We start from the raw sequence: 19,121 nt of genomic DNA, 5'->3' as shown, positions 1-19,121 counted from the left end.
AGAACTGTTGTCGATAGTGGAGATTGACGTTTCGGCAACCTGAGCAGAAGTCATCATCAGAGTCTAGTGAAGTGTTGTTGCCAGTCGAATGTAACATGTCCTGGTTAGTGTAAACTGATTGGTCAGTTTAGCCGTGATCTTATCGGCTATAACTTTCCCTTGGTTTTAAACAGACATGTAAGACATGCATACATTCTCGAAGTATCAGCCTCGTTTTCAAGAGGTTCATGTAAATAGCTCAATAACATTTTTGTTGTCAACCCTGGCTGGAATATTGCGGCCTGTCAATGAGCCATGACATGTGACTTCATAAAATTAACTATTAGATGTTCACGGCTCCGTTAGAGTGGAGAACTAAAGATAAATTTTACTGCAAATACGGTTATCTGCACCAAGTAAACTAATAATATTTGTTGATTATTATTTATGCTGCCACTGCAAAACATGATCTAGCTACTTATTTTTGCCCTTTTCCTCATTTATTATCATTCCCATGATCATTATTATGCCATTATTACAAAATCAATCTTTTCTTAAACACCTGGTTAACAATACATCATAAAACTTACATTTCAATATATTTTATACATTCTTATAAGATTACAACTTGAATACAACTTTACCACGGAAGATTAATATGTACGGTTCCACTGAATTTCTAAATAAAGAAAAATGTTATTGATCATGATTTTTTTAGCTATTGTATCAGATACTTACTGGATGAAATTTAGAGAAAGAGAGTACATACATTTTATTTATAATTTTTCAGGCTTGGATATCAAGGCCAGTTTCATCTTATTGAAATGCTTTTATTTATTACGAACGATTTTTCCATCCGCACTTTACTGAGCAAATAGATGATATTCGTTTACTTTACGTAAATGTCAGAGGATGGATGGATTTTAAAAGGATTGTTTTGGGGACAGCCACCAGCTACCCTCACCTGGGTGTTCACTGTAAACAATACGCAAGAAAAAAAACAAGACTGAACAATGGAATTGTCTTTAAAAAGGCTAGACGCATATTTGCGTTCATTCAGACTTTCTGTTGGAAAGAAACGTTGTTCTTGTGCTTGCCTAGTATATTGTATACGATCACGTGTTCATACACGATGAGATTTGCACTTATGCTTCTCTCGATGAATATTAAATAGCTCAGTTGATACAAGGTGTTTCAGCTTGTTTCTCAATGAATGGTTCTTTAATAAATGTTCACTCACATAGAGATCTCTTATAAGGTTCGCGGACCGATACGTTCCGAAAACGCTCGACATCTTTTAGTGTGGGTCCACTGCGAACGCTATGTGCATATTTTGTTTGCGTTTAGAGCGTATCATTATACACAGTATCTGTGCTGATCACTGCAAAAACTCCTCTTCTTCGACCATTACACCATACCTTGTCCTCATCAGTCAAAACGTTGCGCATGCGTGTTAAGGACTTGACTGCGATTTGCGACTGAGCGCAAAAAAAGAAAACCGGAATTTTAACTCAGGCGTTTCCCTTGGAAAGCCCGAGTAAAAAGTCCAAGAGGCTATAAAATGTGAGCGGCTTCTCAGATCAGGCTTCCTTTCTAAACCTTAATTTAATTAAGCTATTGTCGACTCTACCAGTGACATTGTACTGAACGGAAAATCGGAGCTGGTATTTGGCCTCTACAAGAGTAAATGATCCGTTAGAACTATTTCACGAAGTTGCAAAGGTAACCGTAATCCCAGAACATGACGTACTTGTCATATGATGTCTTCGAACTAAAACCGTCCAAAATTTTTGTTATTTTCAGAATCTATACTTAATGCCCTTTACAGGGATATATAGTTTCCCATGGTTCCTTCTAAATAGCGTGCGTAGAACAATTTTTACCCTGATTTTTTGACAGCAACTTTAATCATACAAAGCCCTGCTCCTCCCTCTTACATCTGTAGCAGCGGTTGATACAACTCACCGTCAGAAACTGCCTACTTCGTTATTAATACTCAGCTGCTAGAAATTTGGCTGACTTTCTTGAGTTGGTATCAATGATAAAATGTATTTATCAGTTTCTACTAGACAATTTATTGCGATCCAATCAGTGGTAATGGAACTGAATAAAAGTACACAAAATTAATATCGTGAAGGGATATCGAAGATCAATGCAGGTATTTGGCCATTGGGTACACTTGATCCGTTAGTACTTTTGGAAGATTTCTTGAACGTAACAGTGATACCATAACATGAGGTACTTGACATTCCATCAATATGAGCATGCGTTTGACTACCGCCTGTGGTCAGTTTCGATGTTGCTGTGTATAATATACCTGCACGAAGAGAAATCCCTGAAGAAAAACGAACTTCAAACGTCTTAACGGACGATGTGGTGTAGTAGGATCCAGTCTTTTCTGCAATCAAGGAACTTCCACGGTACAATCGGATGCTGACCTGGAAAGTAGTTGAACCGCTGTAGACTCCCCACAGACGATATCCTAGCAGTGTGACGTCACTACTTGTTTGGAAATCGATTGCGTCAATATAACCAGGGTTGTGGTTCCAGCTTCCACTTGGACTTTTGGATCTGCTGCGCCAGCACTCATAATCTGTCGAAAAGAAAGTTAATACAGCTTCAAAAGAAAATGATAAGAGTGATTTTGTTGTAGGTATGTTCATTGTGCTCGTAATTGAAGATTGTACGCGATTTCTTTTTCTTTACTTCTGAACTAAGTAGAGCTAAGGTTTTGCTGTAAAGAAAGTTGGTGAATGATTATTTTTTCAAAATGAGATATTAGTCCTTTCATGGTCAAGTCTATTTCATCCTTCGGTTTTTTTATTGGATTTTGAAATATTTCAGATGAGTTCATCAGCTAAGCAAATAAACGAAATGGCATTGTGATAATTCAGATAATTCGACAGAATTGGAATTCGGCTGTCAAATCAGAGGAATTTTTAAGAAAACGAAAGCAGAAAACTGTAGCGGTTGTTGTACTTTGTACTAACTCATACTGAGCGACATTTTAGGTAGTCTGCTACAGAGCCGTTCTTAGGGTCGTCACGCAACGCGCCTCCCTACGAACATGGGAGGAGCGTTGCGTGACGACCCTAAGAACGGCTGTGTAGCAGACTACATTTTAGTTGAATTTAAGACTTATAGTCACGCTGGTAGATTGAAGTAGCAGATTGATTGTCCCCCATCAACACTAACATCTCTTAAGTGTGTTACTACTATTTAATCGTTGCAAGTTCCATCACCTCGTTTTGGACCTTTCGCCATGTAATATCTGTCCTTGTCCTTAACAAAGTCCTCTGGTCTGACCTCTTTAGTTCGGTTGTTTAACTCACATATTGCAATGAACATGACGACATTATAGCTTTGACATCTGACATCAGCGAGACAAGCCTCTCTGCATTCCAGCGCACCTGGTGTAAACTTGAACGTCCTATAGGTGTGGCCCCTAAGCATCATTTGATAAATCGAGTATAGGTCCCCACCGGCTCCACACTGCTGACTGGCAATGTCACCGAACATTTGAGAAACGAAAAACAGTACGGCGAAGAGTGAAGCCTGTCGACCAGCCATGATCATGAGAAGCATCAAATGAAATTTGTGACTCCTGAAAAAAACAACAACAACAACGACATCATGAACATTTTCATTGACTAATGATTGATGCGAAGAGTGGAGTTTTGGAAAAGTCATCATGAAAGAGCACGGAAGGCGGAAAAGGTTAAAAACTTATGTTTAATAAACATGCAAATAAAAACATGCTTTAAATAATTTGGAGATGCATTATCATGCAAAACAAGAGAGCTAAGGTGGACTTGCAGATTTAACAGTCTGAACAAAATGAATGACAAGAGAATAAAAAGTATCAAGTGAAACATTTTCATGGCGAAAACCCGTTCATGGGTAATTGAGAAAAAGGAAATTTTGTCCCTTAAAAAACAACACCTTCCCCATCTCCTTTTGAAACCTTTTAAACTAGCAATCCCGCCGTACGGGACAGGATTATAAATTGAGGGAAAAAAAGAATTCCATATTCCATATTCCATATTCCATATTCCATATTCCATACTCATATTCCATTACAATGCTTACAGTTAGTATTAGAGATCGAGACATCACTGAGAAGAAATTATAATTAATCGAATAATCTTTGTTAAATCGCTAAAAAATTCTCTACATGAAAACATATGCACGCCCAAAGCTTAGACGTGGAGTAGTTTTCACTTGACGAAACACCTGTTTGGTCTATTTACCTTTATCATCTCTTAAATTAGGAAAACGGAAAAAATACATAATTAGAAAACGTCCGCAAACAAGCAACGTTCGATACTATGTGTGCTGAATTTTCCGCTTAAAGCTTTGGTCACAGGGTAGTTACTCGTACCTTTCAGGGCTTATTTCCACATTCTGCATGTACAGGAAAAAAGGATAATAAACTGCCACTATGAATTTAAGAGCTAGTCAGGTTAAATGGGTGACCAAACAGATGTTTCGCCAAAAATTAAGAAGGAAGTCAAAATTTGAATAAAAATGCGCTTTTCCGTTTCTTGTTATTCTTCTCTTGCCCGTCGAAGACTGCAGTTCAGGCGGTCAAAGCTCGTAATTTTTTAATCGTTTTATCCAGACATCGTTCTTAAATTTTTTTCACCATGTTTTATCCAGCTGGCTGCAGCCCTTCGATATCTTCATGCAAAAAAGCATATCAGGATTGATACTTTGGGATAACGACTGTGAAGGTCACAATGAGGGAATGGCTTTTACGGCTAACGATTCAAATGTTGTCTATATTTCAGGAACTGTTTTAAAATGTCTTTCCGTACTAGTTAAAACAAAGTTAAAAATACTTGAATTATAATTCTCTTATCATTAGAGGAGAGCAACTAGGGTAATTCCTAATCAAGTTAACAATTTGCTCAGACGAAGGCCTAAGGCCCGAAATGTCAACTTTGAAACTTTTTTTACAATTTGGCCAATTTACATTTGATCAACTTAGTTGATAAAACCTAAATTACCTTGTTATTCCCACTGACGCAGTACCAGAGTTTCTTGATATGATGTAATTTTCTATTCAGTTCTTGCTGATTTTCAAGTGGCGGTATAGTTTCAGGTAAAATAGCTCTAGCTTGAACTTTTTTAATCACATTTCTCTTGAATATGCTTGCTGAAAAAGAGCGGTGTTCTTCTCCGATTTTAATTCTTGCTTTACATATTTCAGTTGGCTTCTTCTCCCCAGCTCGATGTTAACTAAATGAAATTATGCCTTTCAGGACAGCCACCAGTAAAAACCTGATAACGAAACTTAAGATCCTAAAAGAAACAAGTCACCTGTCTGTCAACTCATCCCACGCGCGAAAAGAAGACACGTCCGCTTGGCAAAATATGATTCCGTGACTTAAGTCAAATGTCTTTGTTTCGGGGCCGACCATTTAGCTCTTGAGGGAGAGGGGGGTGAGTAATTTTGAAAAAAAATTTCCTGCAAGCGCTTGTTGGAAGAAAACAATTGCATACAGCCCAAATGTAACATCTGTCATCAGCGAGACAAGCCTCTCTGCATTCCAATGTACCTGGTGTAAACTTGAACGTCTTATAGGTGTGGCCCTTAAGCATCATTTGATAAATGGAGTAAAGGTCAGCGTCGGCTCCACATTGCTGACTGGCAATGTCACCGAACATTTGAGCGATGAAGAACAGCGCGAGGGTAAAAATTGAAGCCCGTCGACCAACCATGTGGAGCACATCAGATCTATGGCACCTGCGAAAAAAGAAGCGAGTGTTTTCATTGAAAAATGCTTGCTTTAAAGGACGGCGTGTTTGAAAAGCTATATGAGGACGTTAAGGCATCGTGAGGCCCAAAAGATAAACATATGAATAAATATAGAAATATGCCGATTATACACCGGACAGAAAATATTATACACAACATACAGTCAGGTTGGACTTGTTACGCTGACATTTTAAACAAAATAAATGGTACGAGAAAAAGAAAACCAACCTCTCGAATATTTTTGTGGAGAAAATTCCTTCCAAGGTATTGAAGAAAGGCGAAATTTTATCGTTTTAAAATTCGCCCTCCCCTCCTCTTACGGATAGCAATCAGTTACAGTAAATGATGAGAAACTGAAGAACTACCGGTTGCCAACGGTCAATTGAGGGTGAAATGATGTTTAAAACGAAATGTAAATTAAACCACGCATAAGCCCCTGGCAGATAATTAGCCACTGCCTATCTCCGCGGGATGTTTATTTCTGACTTCGTTGGGAGTGCATCAGAAACATCAGATGTCCTGTTTGACTTTGACAAAAAGGTTTCTAGCACGTGTAATTCAGATCCGTATCGAGATTTATGCAACGACTTCTTTGTAAATGTAATGTATTGTTACAATAATCATATAGTGTGTTCTAGACTTCTTAGCATATCTATGTACATGGGGCTCGTGTCCAGCCGTTATTGTTATCCATTCATAAGCTTTTTTAAAGTTATTGTTTACAGCTTCGCTTCTGGTCAGAACAGCATAAAGGTAATCTTAAAAAGTCGAGCTATAAGTTCCAAAAACTTTTAAAACTATAATCACGAAGAGTTGTTTATTCCTATGGAGAAATCGGGAGGTTTTCTGTTTTCACAGGAAAAAAAATCTTAGTTTTTAAAACACCTGCCACTTTGCTTAAGCTGAAGTTAGACTTAGTTGAGTACGATTTATTTAGAAGTGAATAATTCAGTAATGTAAGCTACCGTGTCACATCACAGCGGGAAGACATATATAAGGCCTTGAAACAAACGCCACATCAAGTGAACTGAAGCCAGTCTTGTTTGAGAGTTCCTCTTCATGAATAAATACGTGACGCAAGTTACCAAAAACCTGAGTTAATGAAGTTTGGCATTTAATTTGTTTCCTTCGATTGTTTTAAAAATAAACTCAAATTTTAATTGCACGGTTATCAGTTCCAATCATGTTTTTTCTCTCAAGAAAACACTCGCTATGGCATTGTGAACGAAAATCTTATAAAACATTTATTCATCGTTATTCGGTAAAACAGTCCATTTAACTAATCAATAGTGCTAAAAAGGATGAGTATTTTACCAGTGACAATACCCTTTTAAAGCAGTCTCTGTAAAAGCGGTCCGATACATTTCGGTTCAAAAAATCGATTTCTTTCAAACTTTGCCCATAAATCTGTCTTAGTCTAAAAGTAATCCAAACCACCTTGGTTTTTCGAAATATTGTAAAAGAGTTTTTTTCCGCGAGAAAATCGCCTCAACGCTCAAAGGCCCGTTTTTGACTGCGCCGTTTGGAAGCTATAGTAGGACGTTAAGGCTTCGTGAGGCCCAAAAGATAAACATATGAATAAACATAGAAACACACCTAGTATACTTGGGACAGAAAATATCATACACGACATGTAGTCAGGTTGGACTTATAGCATTAACATTTCAAACAAAATAAATGTCAAGAGAAAAAGAAAACAACCCCTTAAATATATTTGTTGAGAAAATTCCTTCTTAGGTCTTACAGAAAGGCGAGATTTTATCGCTGTAAAGTTCGTCCCTCTCTCCTCTCCTATTCAAATCCTCATGGATAGCAATCAGCTACAGTAAAAGATGAGAAACTGAAGAAAAAATAATTACTGGTAATTCCAATTTTCTCTTAGAATTTTGGCATCATTGTGGGTCATTTTAGAAATCACGAAATAAAAAAATCGAAGTGAACTGAGTGCAACTTGGACTAACATCGTATGCGGGATTTTGAAATTAAACTCGTTTGATTTGAAATCTAAAGTATGATATTAGACCAAAATAGCACAACACGAAGGTCAACTGCCGTTAAGAACTTAAGTCGCCAGGTAGTTTTTTTTTTTTCGTAATTTCAGGATGGACTGATTAAAATTTCTGCTGGGAAAGAACGACGATAAACTGCTATTATGTGGGCGCGCTTTTTCATCTAACCCTTTTTGCAATTTTTTTTTTCGCTTTTTATGAAAAGCTTTGGAAAATATAAACGCTTACCTGATTAGAAATATCTGTTGTTTCGTAAATTGACTCCGATTAGTCTTCTTCGAGGGTGTGAAGCACTACCGCAGGTTGCCAACGGTCAAATGGAGGTGAAATGATGTTTAGAGCGAAATATAAATTAACCGCGCATAAGCTCCTGGCAGATAATTAGCCACTGTCTATCCCTGCGGGGTGTTTATATGAGAATTTATTGGGAGGGCATCAGAAACATCAAATGTCGTCTTTTACTTTGATAAAAAAGGTTTCTAGCATGTGTAATCCAGATCCAGATTTATGCTACGACTACTTTGTAAATGTAATGTACTGTAATCATAGAGTGTGTTCTAGACTGATTAGCATACCTATGTACATGGAGCTCGTGTTTGGTTGTCATTGTTGTCCATGGATAAGCTTTTTTTAAGTTATGGTTACAGCTTCGCTTCTGGTCAGAACAGAATAAAAGTAATCTTAAAAAGTCGAGCTTAAGTTCTTCGTAATCAGTTTTTCAATAAGAGCCGTTTGGAAAACTTTTAAAACTATCGTCGGGAAGAACTGTTTATTCCTATTTGAAAATGGAAGTTTTCACGTTGTCACAGGAAGAAAGATCTTAGGTACAAAACACCTGCCACTTTGCATGAGCTGATAAACTTTTTTTATTAAAATTTATTCAGAAGTGAATAATTCAGTAACGTTAAAGGGAAAGTACGGTCCAGAAAAAGTTTATCTCAATTAGAAGACTTTTTCCTCAGGAGTTGGAAAATAGAGTCTCCAGATGGGATTTGAACCCACGACCCTCCGTGATCTAATCGGATGCTCTAACCACTGAGCTACAGGAGACTCTATCTCAATTATTTATTCTACGAGTTTTTTCAAACCATTTTGTTGTAAGAGAACAAATTGAAGCTCGAAATGGTGGTACACTGTGTGTGGTAAATTTTCAATCGCCACCCTTGACCAAAGCCGGTTTCCAACATCATGCGCATTTCCAAGTGGTGTACAAATATATCTTGTCTTTCCTAAGTCTGTTATTAGTTCAACGCGTAAATTTTCTTTACCCCACCAGTCACATTCTCCTGCGAAAAAAACTAAATGACATTTAATACATCGCTAGCAAATTGTCAAGACAGACACGTTTGCGACAAATACAAATTATCCTTCGTCAGGCAGACGCCCATATTTCACTATATCATATCAATTGGACACAATTAAAATAATATAAAAATTTTTATTTTTTCCAACCAACTTCTTGACGTAATTATGCAGCGCTTATGCTTTCAAAAGAAATCGAAAGTTTCATTTTAGCTTCAGTTATATGAGGTAATTTCTAATGTAAACACTGTATGATAGAGGTGACTTTCCGGCGCGCGTCGAAAATAATAATGCTCTACTTCACTGAAGTCGCGACATTTCAAACATATTTTAATAAAAAATACTGCGTTGAAGCTAATTCCAAGCAATAAAGACAAAAAACACCTTTGCAAATTAAAGTTAAATGCTGAAACAAACAAAATTGAATTCGTAACAATTAGCTTCTGCCTTTAGTCTGCGTTAATTTTGGCAACTAAGTGTTTGTCAGTGTTTACGCATACGAAGAATGATCTTCAAAATGCAAGTCTATCATTTCTAACTTGTTGCATGCCAATTGGGGCTGATCTTATTAGTTCCAAATGGCTCGTGTTCAGTTATACACCGAAGCTGGGCTCCTGTAAGTGCAAAAAAAGTTCATCTCATTCCGAGGTAGCAATGTGAAATGAATCCGTAGCGGGCACTGCGGTCTTCTTTAGCAAAATAACTATCACTCCACAGCGAGGATTTATTTGAAGAAAAAGCCTTTGCTTTTCATGATTAAAATGGAGTCAGTGTCCTAGTACATTTAATTCTTAGGAGGATACATTCTCGTTTTTCATAGGTTTTCCTTGACAGTTGCCGTAAGAGAACCACTTGCGATTTCCAAGACGCGTGCGACTGAGCGGGTCGACGTTTCTTCTTGAAATTCATTTTCTTGACTTTCTCTCTCTCTTTCTCCCCAACAGAAGTATCTCCTTCCCCTGAAAACGAGCCATGTTTCGTCATTGAAACATAAATAGGTGTACTACATCCTCTCAGCTAGATTAAAATCCAAGTGGAGAATTTAATAAGTGGCGTCCCCTCGCCGCTGTTCTCCTTGTTTACATCCACTTCAGTAGGGATGTAAAATTTGCATGTATGACTATTGCTACGTCATAACAAAGATGGCGGATTTCAATTTGAAAATGCCGATTTTTGGAACGTAATTGCTCGCAACTAAAACGCTTTTAGCTCAAATGAATAGCCAGTTAGGACAATGCAAGCAAGGAACTTTTGATATAAGTAAACTTTTTCTAGACCGTACTTTCTCTTTAAGCTAGCGCGCGTCTTTTCAGAACTATTTGAGCACTGTGAAAAACCCCGTGCATATTTGATCTTTATTTTTGAAGTAGCAGAAATTCCATTGTTCAATTCTTATCTTTTTTCTTTGTGTAGTAATATCGATTCAACAAAGAGTGTATATTGAAATAAAAGAACAAGTTGGGCCCCAACTGCTGAAGTACGTCAAATATAGGCTACAATATGCAAATTAGGCTAAATCTGTTGAAATTGAGACTACGTATGGTTGGGTGTGTTGTGCTGTCGTTTATCTTATACTCGCGTGCTTAGCGGCTTATTGCAGGTAACTGTTAATGTTTTTGAAGGGCGTTTCAATTACAATCCAATGGCACGCGAATTTTGTTTAATCTTCCAAAATAATTAAAACTTATCATTCATTACTGTTCAGAGTTATCTTAGATCGAATGGAGTAGAATCAATGGAAATGGGTCGAACCTCAATTCATTTTTACCACAATTGGCATCAATGTCGCAATCTGACGAACGCTGCTTGCCTTAACGTGTCATGCAACGTGTTACCTTCTGAAAGAGGCACCGCTGAGTGAGTCCACAACATTTTGACCACTGTGATGACGAATGCCCTTGTCGATTAGAGTACAGACCACGCTAAACCATTGTCGATTTGTTAACTCTTGGTTCCACTTTTCTTAAGATAGGAACTTTCTGAAAAAGGTTGACACCACAGTTATGGAGTGTTAATCCTAATTGGAAAATAAGGCCTTAAAACACCTGCCATTTTGAGTGTACTGAAGTCAGTCTCTGTTTTAGAGTACGTCTTGATAGGTAAACAAGACGTAAGGCTACAAAAATACTATTTAAAGATAAAATCCATGGAATTTAATATCTATTTTTTTAGATTTTTTAAGAGAATAAACTCAAATTTTATTTCCATGGTTATCAGTTCTAATCAGTTTTTTTTTTCTCCAAAAAACACTTTCTTATACATTGTCAAGGAAAATCTTATATAACACTTAAGCATCGTTACTCGATAAAATATTCCACTCAACTAATCAATTTTATTAAAAAGGACGAATAGTTTATCAGTAACATTACCCTTAATTTCTTTAAATTTATCGCCTTGTAATGACGTTTGCACAAGTTCAAGAAACATTACACAGTAAGAAGTTCTCAGCACATCTAAAGCGAGAATTTTTTCACAAAAAGATACAAATTAAGAGTTTTTATCGATAATGCAAGAAATAGGTTATAGCCGGGAATTTACAATCAATAATAATAATAATAATAATAATAATAATAATGGTTCCGGAGATCACGGTGATGATACTCTTGGAACATTAAATTTTGTTAACTTCCCCTGCGTAGAGCAATACTGGGTAATGCAGCACGATCTCATAATGTTTTTACAGAAGACTCCAACGCAAAATTATTATCATGAGTAAGTGATAAATGAGATTTCATTTAGTAGCTATTGTAATATGTCCGGCTCTGTGTCACAACTAAAACGACTTTCGAACACATTCAGTTCCCATAAAAGCCGCTGAACACCTAAGTATGAAAATCAAAATAATGATAACAACCTTTATTACATCCATTTTGAAATCACTGGTGGTCCCTGTAATCTGATTGGCTCTAATTGGTGCGATTTATTCACGAATTGCACCATTTTTTGCTCTAAATCGCATTATTTTAATCTTGACTGAGTTTTTGACACATGACGTCAGCCTTGTTTTGCATACAAAATAAGATGTAAAAACGTTTCCGGTTCCGCTTTTTAAAGCGGCTCAGTACTGCATCAGTAAAATATTTGAATTGACCAAGTCCTGTATTTGGGCGATTTCAAAACAGATGTAATAAAGTGGTAATTGAACCTCGTGTCGTGCAATTATGGTCTGAAATCATACTTGTAATTTCAAATCGAACTCGTGCCGCGCGCTCGTTCGATTTTGAAATCACGTGTACGATTTCGGCCCAAATTGCATTCCACTCAGTTCAATAGTACCATTATATAACAGACTTCTACTGGCTTCGGTTGTATCAGCCTCGAAGTATCACTAACTCGATGCAGAGATTTAATCCTAATCGCTCTAGCCAGATTCGGCCTATTTTAGCTTATATCTTGGACGGAGTTGAGTCGGTTCGAAGTGGTTACGAATTTTAAACACTGATTCCTTGATGGGCCGATGCAACAACAGTTTTGCGTGTGATCCCGATATAATTGAAACAAAATACGCCAAAGTCTTTGTCGATAAGGTGCAATCATACTTTCAGGCCAGGCATATAAGGCTAACATGGCAGAACTACGGTCAATTAGCATACCAGAATCGAGTTTTTAAAAATTCTGCGAGTACCCATGCAGCACACAAGGAAAAATACTGTATTTATTTACCCGGCTGTAACATGAATATTTTGTGGGTGTATTTTTTTGGTATTTTAGTGGGAATAGTACTCAATTCATAAATATGAATACGCGCAAAAAACTGAGATAATATCGCGAATAAATTGCTGCAAAATGATTTTTCGGAAAATTATGTGCGATTATGAAAAAAATGTCCCTGAATCGGACAAAAACATATTTATGCCCTCAAACATAACCTGTACTGGTTTAATGAATAAAGCTTAGTGGTGTTCAACTTCAGTATTTTGTTTGGGAATTAAATACTGCCTAATATCGCAAAGTTTGTCCAAAAGTGACAAAAAAAAAAGGGTTGTAGCGTGACCTCATTTTCGACAGAGCAGTTGCCACTTTAACGTAAATTTACAATTAAAACGACCACTTCAGTGCTATCTATCACAAGTAATTATGATCAGCAAATTTATATACAGCTCTACGAGTTGTTGTGTAGCTCGTATAATATTTAAAAAAACAAAAGATTACGAGAAAGTCTTAATCGTGGAATTCAAACTAAATTCGTCGGCTGAACTACCTACAGCCGGAAATAACGTCAGCTGGATCAAGCACGACAAGGAATTGTGACAAAGCATAGTTTTCATGTGTTGATGACTTCCTTATCCTTGTCACATACTGGTTATGTGGACAGTGCATCGGCTATGCCCTCTAAAGTACATTTATTTATATTTACTCCTTCACCCAGCATGTGAATTCATTTTTCATAAAATGAATCGCGTGAGTCTTATAAGCTTATTCAAGGTTTTGTTAGCTTATCACTAACGCATGCCTGCTTAATCTTACAAAGCCCTGCTTCTCGCTCTTGCATGAGTAGCAGCGTTGATGCAACTCACCGTCAGAAACTGCCTTCATCATTGTTAAAAATTAGCTTCATGAAATTTAGCTGACTTCTTTCAGTTAGTATCGATGGCAAAATGTGTTTATTAGTTCTTTCTAGATAAGTTATTGAGATCTACTAGTAATGGATGAAATATCTCAAACTGAACAAAAGTACACATGATTAAGATTGTGAATGGAAACTGTGGTATTTCCTTTTAGCAATGACCGGAGCGGAAGATCAGCGCTGGTATTTGGCCACTGGATACACGTGATCCGTTAATATCTTTGGAAGATTTCGTAAACGTAACAGTGATACCAGAACATGAAGTACTCGACATTCCATCCAAGTGAGCACGAGTGTTACTACCGCCTGTGGTCAGTTTAGATGTTGCTGTGTATGATACACCTGCACGAAGAGAAATCCCAGAAGAAAAACGAACTTCAAACGTCTTAACTGAGGATGTGGTGTAGTAGGATCCAGTCTTTTCTGCGATCAAAGAACTTCCATGATACAATCGGATAGTGACCTGAAAAGTGGTTGAACCGCTATTGACTCCCCACAGACGGTATCCCAACAGTGTGACCTCACTACTTGTTTGGAAATCGATTGCATCAATTCTGCTATTTTGGTGGCCCCAGCCTCCCCTTGGACTTTTGGATCTGCTGCGCCAGCACTCAGAATCTATCGGAAAAAAATATATACCCTCAGAAGAACATGGTGAGAATGATTGTATAGATCGTAAGCGGTTTCTTTTTCTTTTTACCTCTAGCCTAAAATCTACCCATCTACCCAATGGAACTTGACCAAATGGAGTGCAATTTGTAAACTTGGGTAATCAGATGTCTTCGGGTGCAATTTGCATTGGAACAAATCAATGGAGTGAATTTTTCAAAGGCTAACCAAATAATACGAGTCCGTACGGCGAACGCAATTTGCATTAATTCAAAAATCAACGAGTGCTGATTTGTCCCAACTTTTACGAGATAAATCACGGGATTGCTTGTCAACAATATAAAAGCAAAAGTATGTCGTTAGAACGGTTTTTGGAAGCCCAAGAACTCCAGACTTTTAGCCAGTTGTTTGTGCTTTACGGTGGGGTGTTTTTTTTCTTAGCACCCTCCCTCAATTATGATTATAACATTGTTTATTTGTCTTTACCCATATACCCTTTTATCGTTGTGCTTTCGAGAACTTCCTGTCAATCCAGCCAGTTAATTTCAAATTCATACACTTAATTTCAACTTTCCGCGCTCAATTTCAGCTTTTCGCACTCAATTTCAACTTTCGCGCTGTTTGTGATGATGATTGACGTGTTCTCGGTCTAATAGCATGCTGAATTTACAAAATTAAACCTTGTCTCTGTACTGCCACGTTCATGGAGGCTTTCGTTGTACCAAAACTGTTTCTGGCTACGCATTCATACAATCCACTGTCGCCAGGGGAAAGATTTTTGATTGTTAGGCTTCCATTATTTGAAATAGTCTTTCCAGCAGGTAGAGACGTTACTAATTTGCGCCACGTTATTGCAGGAGGTGGAAATCCTTCAGCTTGACAGGCCTGTTGGAAGGTACAAAACTCCTTTGGTGTGGCGAGGGATGGAGGTACCACAGTGAAGATAGGGAGACCTGTATCAAGCCAGCAAAGCATGAGGGAAGTATGAATGCAACATAACGTGAGGCACTTTCATTGATTAATTTCTAGTACAAGGCAAGACACTTTACTCTCACAGTGCCTCTCTTCACCCAGGTGTTTAAATGGGTACCGGCAATTAATGCTGGGGGTAACCCTGCGATGGACTAGCATCCCATCCAGGGTGAAGTAGAAATACTCCTAGTCGCTTCATGGTATGGAAACAGGAGTTAAGCACCGGACACTGATGGGCCACAGGCTCGTAAACAGACTTCACATTTTTACTTTACAAAACTCAGAGTGTTTAAGGGATAATAATCGTTCTCGTTTGTCATCCAACCTTATTGATGATTAGCAAGTACACTATGCCAGATTGGCAATTTTTACAGGCCAGGGTTCTTTACCTAGACGATATCTCAGTTTTCTAGTTTAGAAATCTTTAAGGCAGTATGTATAAAACAGCTACGGCTAAAAACAGTTTTGATTGATATTCGTGACTTAAGAAATGAAAACGTGAGAAAAAATTCTTTCGTAAAATGAAATTCGAACCTTCCTCCAGAAAAATTTTTACGAATTGTGTCCTCACCTCGAACAGTTAAATTTCCAGAACTTTCGTGTGATCCAAGAACACTGGTCGCAACGCAAGAGAAAAGTCCAGCATCACTGTAGTTCAAACGTTTAATTGTCAATTTGCCATCTTGAATCAAGTGTTTTAATCCAGATACAAGCTTCCGGCTCCTGAATCTCCATTCGACCTTGGGACGTGGGTTCCCAGAAAGCGTGCAGTAAAACATTGCGTTGCTTCCTTCATCTTGAGTTTGTTCATTAGGTGATATCATGACTTGTGGGGCGGATATTGACTCTCCGGGTCTACCGGGTGGTCCTGGAATGCCTGTCGGGCCTTTCTCGCCCCGGTCCCCTTTCACTCCTTTTGGTCCATTAGGTCCAGTCATCCCCGGTTTTCCATGCCTACCTGGTGGACCCATATCACCTTGAAGTCCTCTCTTTCCTTTTGGTCCCCTCCTACCACGTGTCCCTTTCACACCTCGGACTCCAGGGCTTCCGGGGGGGCCTGCTGGGCAGACCTTTTCGGTTGACTTGCAATACTTAGTGGGAAGGAGTTGTTCAAAGTGCTTGGTGATTTCATTGCGTACTTCATCAATTGATATGACATTTGAAACTTGCCTGCGACCTCTTGTGGCCTTGGTAATTGGGTCCCGCTCGCTTTCATCTAAGCGGAAATAAAGTTGTTTTTTTTTAACAGACATTTGATTACATGTGCTTATCATTTCAAAACTGAATGAGTCCACCTTATTTACTACACTACAACCATATGATAACACATATGAGGGACTGGAAGTAAGTGCAGGATGGAGGAAAAATTCAACATTACAGTAAGAATGAACTTAAGACTAAAAAACGCTAAAATAGCATCAATTTATATTCTTTAATTTGATGACCTCGACATCATGCAGACGAAAGCCTCCTTCTGATATCTGTTAATACGTTCTGTGGATGCAAAGGTGCTGATATTTTTTATGCTGACAAGAAAACGAAATGAAGCCAATTTTCATACTGAGCTATTCAGCATTTTGCAAAAGTAAACCATTAACGAGTTTTTATCACTCCTAGATGTAGCGTGGGTAAATAAAGTATTGTATATTGTATGGTATTGTGATGTTTGTATTCGTCTATGGCGTTATTTGTACTTTGTGGAGTGTAGTTGGATAATAAAAGTTGTTATTTTAACAGATATTTGATTAAGCGTGCTTATTATTTCAAAACCAAATGAGTCCACCTTAGTTACTACACTACAACCGTATGATAACAGATATGACTGACTGGAATTAAGTGCGAGATAGAGGAAAAATTCAACATTACAGTAAGAATGAACAAAAGACTAAAAAACACTAAAATAGCCTCAACTTATATTCTTTAATTTGATGACCTCGACATAATGCCGACGAAAGCGTCCTTCTGAAATCTGTTAATATGTCCTGTGGATGCAAAGGTGCTGAAACTTTTCGTGCTGACAAGAAAACGAAAGAAAGCCAATTTTCATGCTGGGCTATTCAGAATTTTTCAAAAGCAAACCAATAATAGATTACACCATCTTGCGCTCAAGTTACACGACAATTTACTTTATAACGACAGTTCGTGACTCCATTGCCAAACTAGGCTACTCGCCTTCCATCATCAAAGGTTGCATGTGAGTTTGCATCAGCTATAGTAAAATTAAAGTTTCGAAAATTCATAACAGTATATTTAGTTTTGAGCGTCAAAAAGGCTTAAAAGAATATCATAGATTTGTCTTAGTTTTGTCTCTTAGAAAATCCCGACATCACTGACGGACCTTTTCCTTCAGAACGTGCGATTAAGATATTTGAAAGGATAGTGTCATCAACGAGCGGATTCAATCTAAACAGTTACAATTTTTTTTTTACCTGAGGAATAATTATGCTCCTTTGAAGTTTCAATGGGAATATTGACCTTCCTCGCAAAAATCTGATCAGAATCCAATAGCGGCCTAGCGGACATTTCGTTGCGATTTGTATCGGAGCCAGTCTTAGAACGACACTGCTTTGTTGACAACTCCCTCATCTGTTTTTCCAACGCCAACAAACGATGGTTTGTAGATTCGTTCCTAAACAGAAGAATCATAAACACAAAGACTAAACTGAGAGATAGATAAGAAGGTTTCAAAGAAGGAAGAAGATCACGGGCGCGATGCGCTTTGGAGGATTTTGAGTTCGACTCCATTTACTAGTCTCTTTTGTCTGTCACGTTTTAAAACAGGAACACGAAGGTCAATGGAAATCTGCCAAAATAATTTGATCTTCCTTAAACACGTCGGGGCGGATAACCATGGCACTGACTGAGATCATCCTGGGGGGTTTACTGGTTAGTCAAATGGTGATCTGGTTACTGTTATTTTGAGAAATTCTAGCCCCAAAAAAATTATTTTTATTTTCGCACACAAGACGTTTGCGAAATTTCCATGTCGGATCTTATCTCTTAAATCTCTCTGTGCCAGGGGGCACACAAGGCTTGGACGTCTCTCCTCCACTGTGTTCGGTCTGCAGCTGCACGGCGTACAACACTCCATATTTTCCTGCCTGCGCCGTTTCTCTCCTTTTCCACCATTCGACGCCCTGTTGTTTTCGGTCGGCCTCTTTTCCTTCTTCCCTCTGGTGTCCAACCAAGGGCTACAGCACAGTCGCCGTTCCCCTTCATCCACCTCACTGATCTTTCCTGCTTCTGCCATCTCGAGAACTGTCCTATTGGAGAAATGTTGTTGTCATGGATCTTGAAAATCCTCCTTAGACACTTGGTCTGGAAGGTGTCAAGTTTCTCTTTCTCTCCTTTACTCATTTTCCAAGTCTCGCATCCGTGGAGTAGGACGGACAAGCCAAGGCTCTTGAACAGGGAAGCTTTTCAAGAGCCTTGATTGAGATAATTTAAAATGGTTATCTAATTACTGTAAATTTGAGAAACTCAAGCCCCTAGAGATTCTTTCTATTTCCACACACGGGACGTTTTCGAAATGTATACATTAGGGCGATTGAAGGAAGGCAGGCGTTTTCAATTGTCTTTTGTGCTGCGCAAAAATACCATCTCTTGATAGCTCAAGCGAGCTAACGAGTCGAAGATCCCATCTCATTGGAGTTCATCCCGTATTCAAGATCACGAATTCTCACTCTTATGCAAATATCGAGCTAAGCCTGGGATACCTTGAAGCTTAAATATAACAGGGTGACCCTACTCGATAGAATGATGAAATGATTGAGGAATGGCGGAATGACGGAGTATCCTGAAACGCGAAATGAGATCAACTCTTCATCGCAGCTGTTGTTTGGTCACGTAGCACTATACACTCTCTTTTGGGTTCCGTGACACAACCAAATGATCGGTTGCGAGGGGGTTGGGCCCGACATAA

The 19,121-nt window shown here is 38.2% G+C and overlaps 2 protein-coding genes across 3 annotated transcripts; both read right to left on the bottom strand.

The window, feature by feature from the left end:
* Positions 1–471: 471 nt before the first annotated feature.
* LOC111342158 (BTB/POZ domain-containing protein 3) lies at positions 472–5,493 on the bottom strand. 2 transcript variants are annotated; one of them, XM_088748390.1, is made up of 3 exons: positions 4,989–5,493; positions 3,222–3,583; positions 472–2,572 (listed from the first exon to the last, which is right to left on the bottom strand). In XM_088748390.1, the coding sequence occupies exons 2-3, from the start codon at positions 3,562–3,564 to the stop codon at positions 2,103–2,105; spliced, it is 813 nt and encodes a 270-aa protein (XP_088604516.1). In that variant the 5' UTR covers positions 3,565–3,583; positions 4,989–5,493; the 3' UTR covers positions 472–2,102. The 2 variants fall into 2 exon arrangements, with proteins under 2 accessions (XP_088604516.1, XP_022804945.2); XM_022949210.2 differs by lacking the exon at positions 4,989–5,493 and having other exon boundaries at positions 3,222–4,041.
* A 7,418-nt stretch (positions 5,494–12,911) lies between these two features.
* LOC111342150 (uncharacterized) lies at positions 12,912–19,048 on the bottom strand. The gene is made up of 4 exons (XM_088748388.1): positions 17,629–19,048; positions 15,771–16,415; positions 14,908–15,180; positions 12,912–14,236 (listed from the first exon to the last, which is right to left on the bottom strand). Exons 1-4 carry the CDS (start codon positions 17,942–17,944, stop codon positions 13,770–13,772), a joined length of 1,701 nt encoding a protein of 566 aa, XP_088604514.1. The 5' UTR covers positions 17,945–19,048; the 3' UTR covers positions 12,912–13,769.
* Between the last annotated feature and the right edge of the window lie 73 nt (positions 19,049–19,121).

The sequence above is a fragment of the Stylophora pistillata genome, chromosome 2 (genome assembly GCF_964205215.1).
Source record: "Stylophora pistillata chromosome 2, jaStyPist1.2, whole genome shotgun sequence".
NCBI classification, from domain to species: domain Eukaryota; kingdom Metazoa; phylum Cnidaria; class Anthozoa; order Scleractinia; family Pocilloporidae; genus Stylophora; species Stylophora pistillata.
The sequence above is the reverse complement of the archived record's forward strand: the minus strand, read 5'-3'. Positions and strand labels throughout refer to the sequence as shown.

Bases quoted from the DNA above. Each gene is read 5' to 3' on its own strand.
- LOC111342158 (XM_022949210.2), bottom strand. From the start codon at position 3,672: ATGATGACTTTTCCAAAACTCCACTCTTCGCATCAATCATTAGTCAAT. The intron at 2,573-3,221 runs GTGATGGAACTT...TCTTTTCGACAG, and splicing joins GGCGAAAGGTCCAAAACGAG to ATTATGAGTGCTGGCGCAGC.
- LOC111342150 (XM_088748388.1), bottom strand. From the start codon at position 17,944: ATGGAGTCGAACTCAAAATCCTCCAAAGCGCATCGCGCCCGTGATCTT. The intron at 15,181-15,770 runs GTGAGGACACAA...GGCTTGATACAG, and splicing joins TGGAAATTTAACTGTTCGAG to GTCTCCCTATCTTCACTGTG. The intron at 14,237-14,907 runs GTTTAATTTTGT...TTTTTCCGATAG, and splicing joins CGTGGCAGTACAGAGACAAG to ATTCTGAGTGCTGGCGCAGC.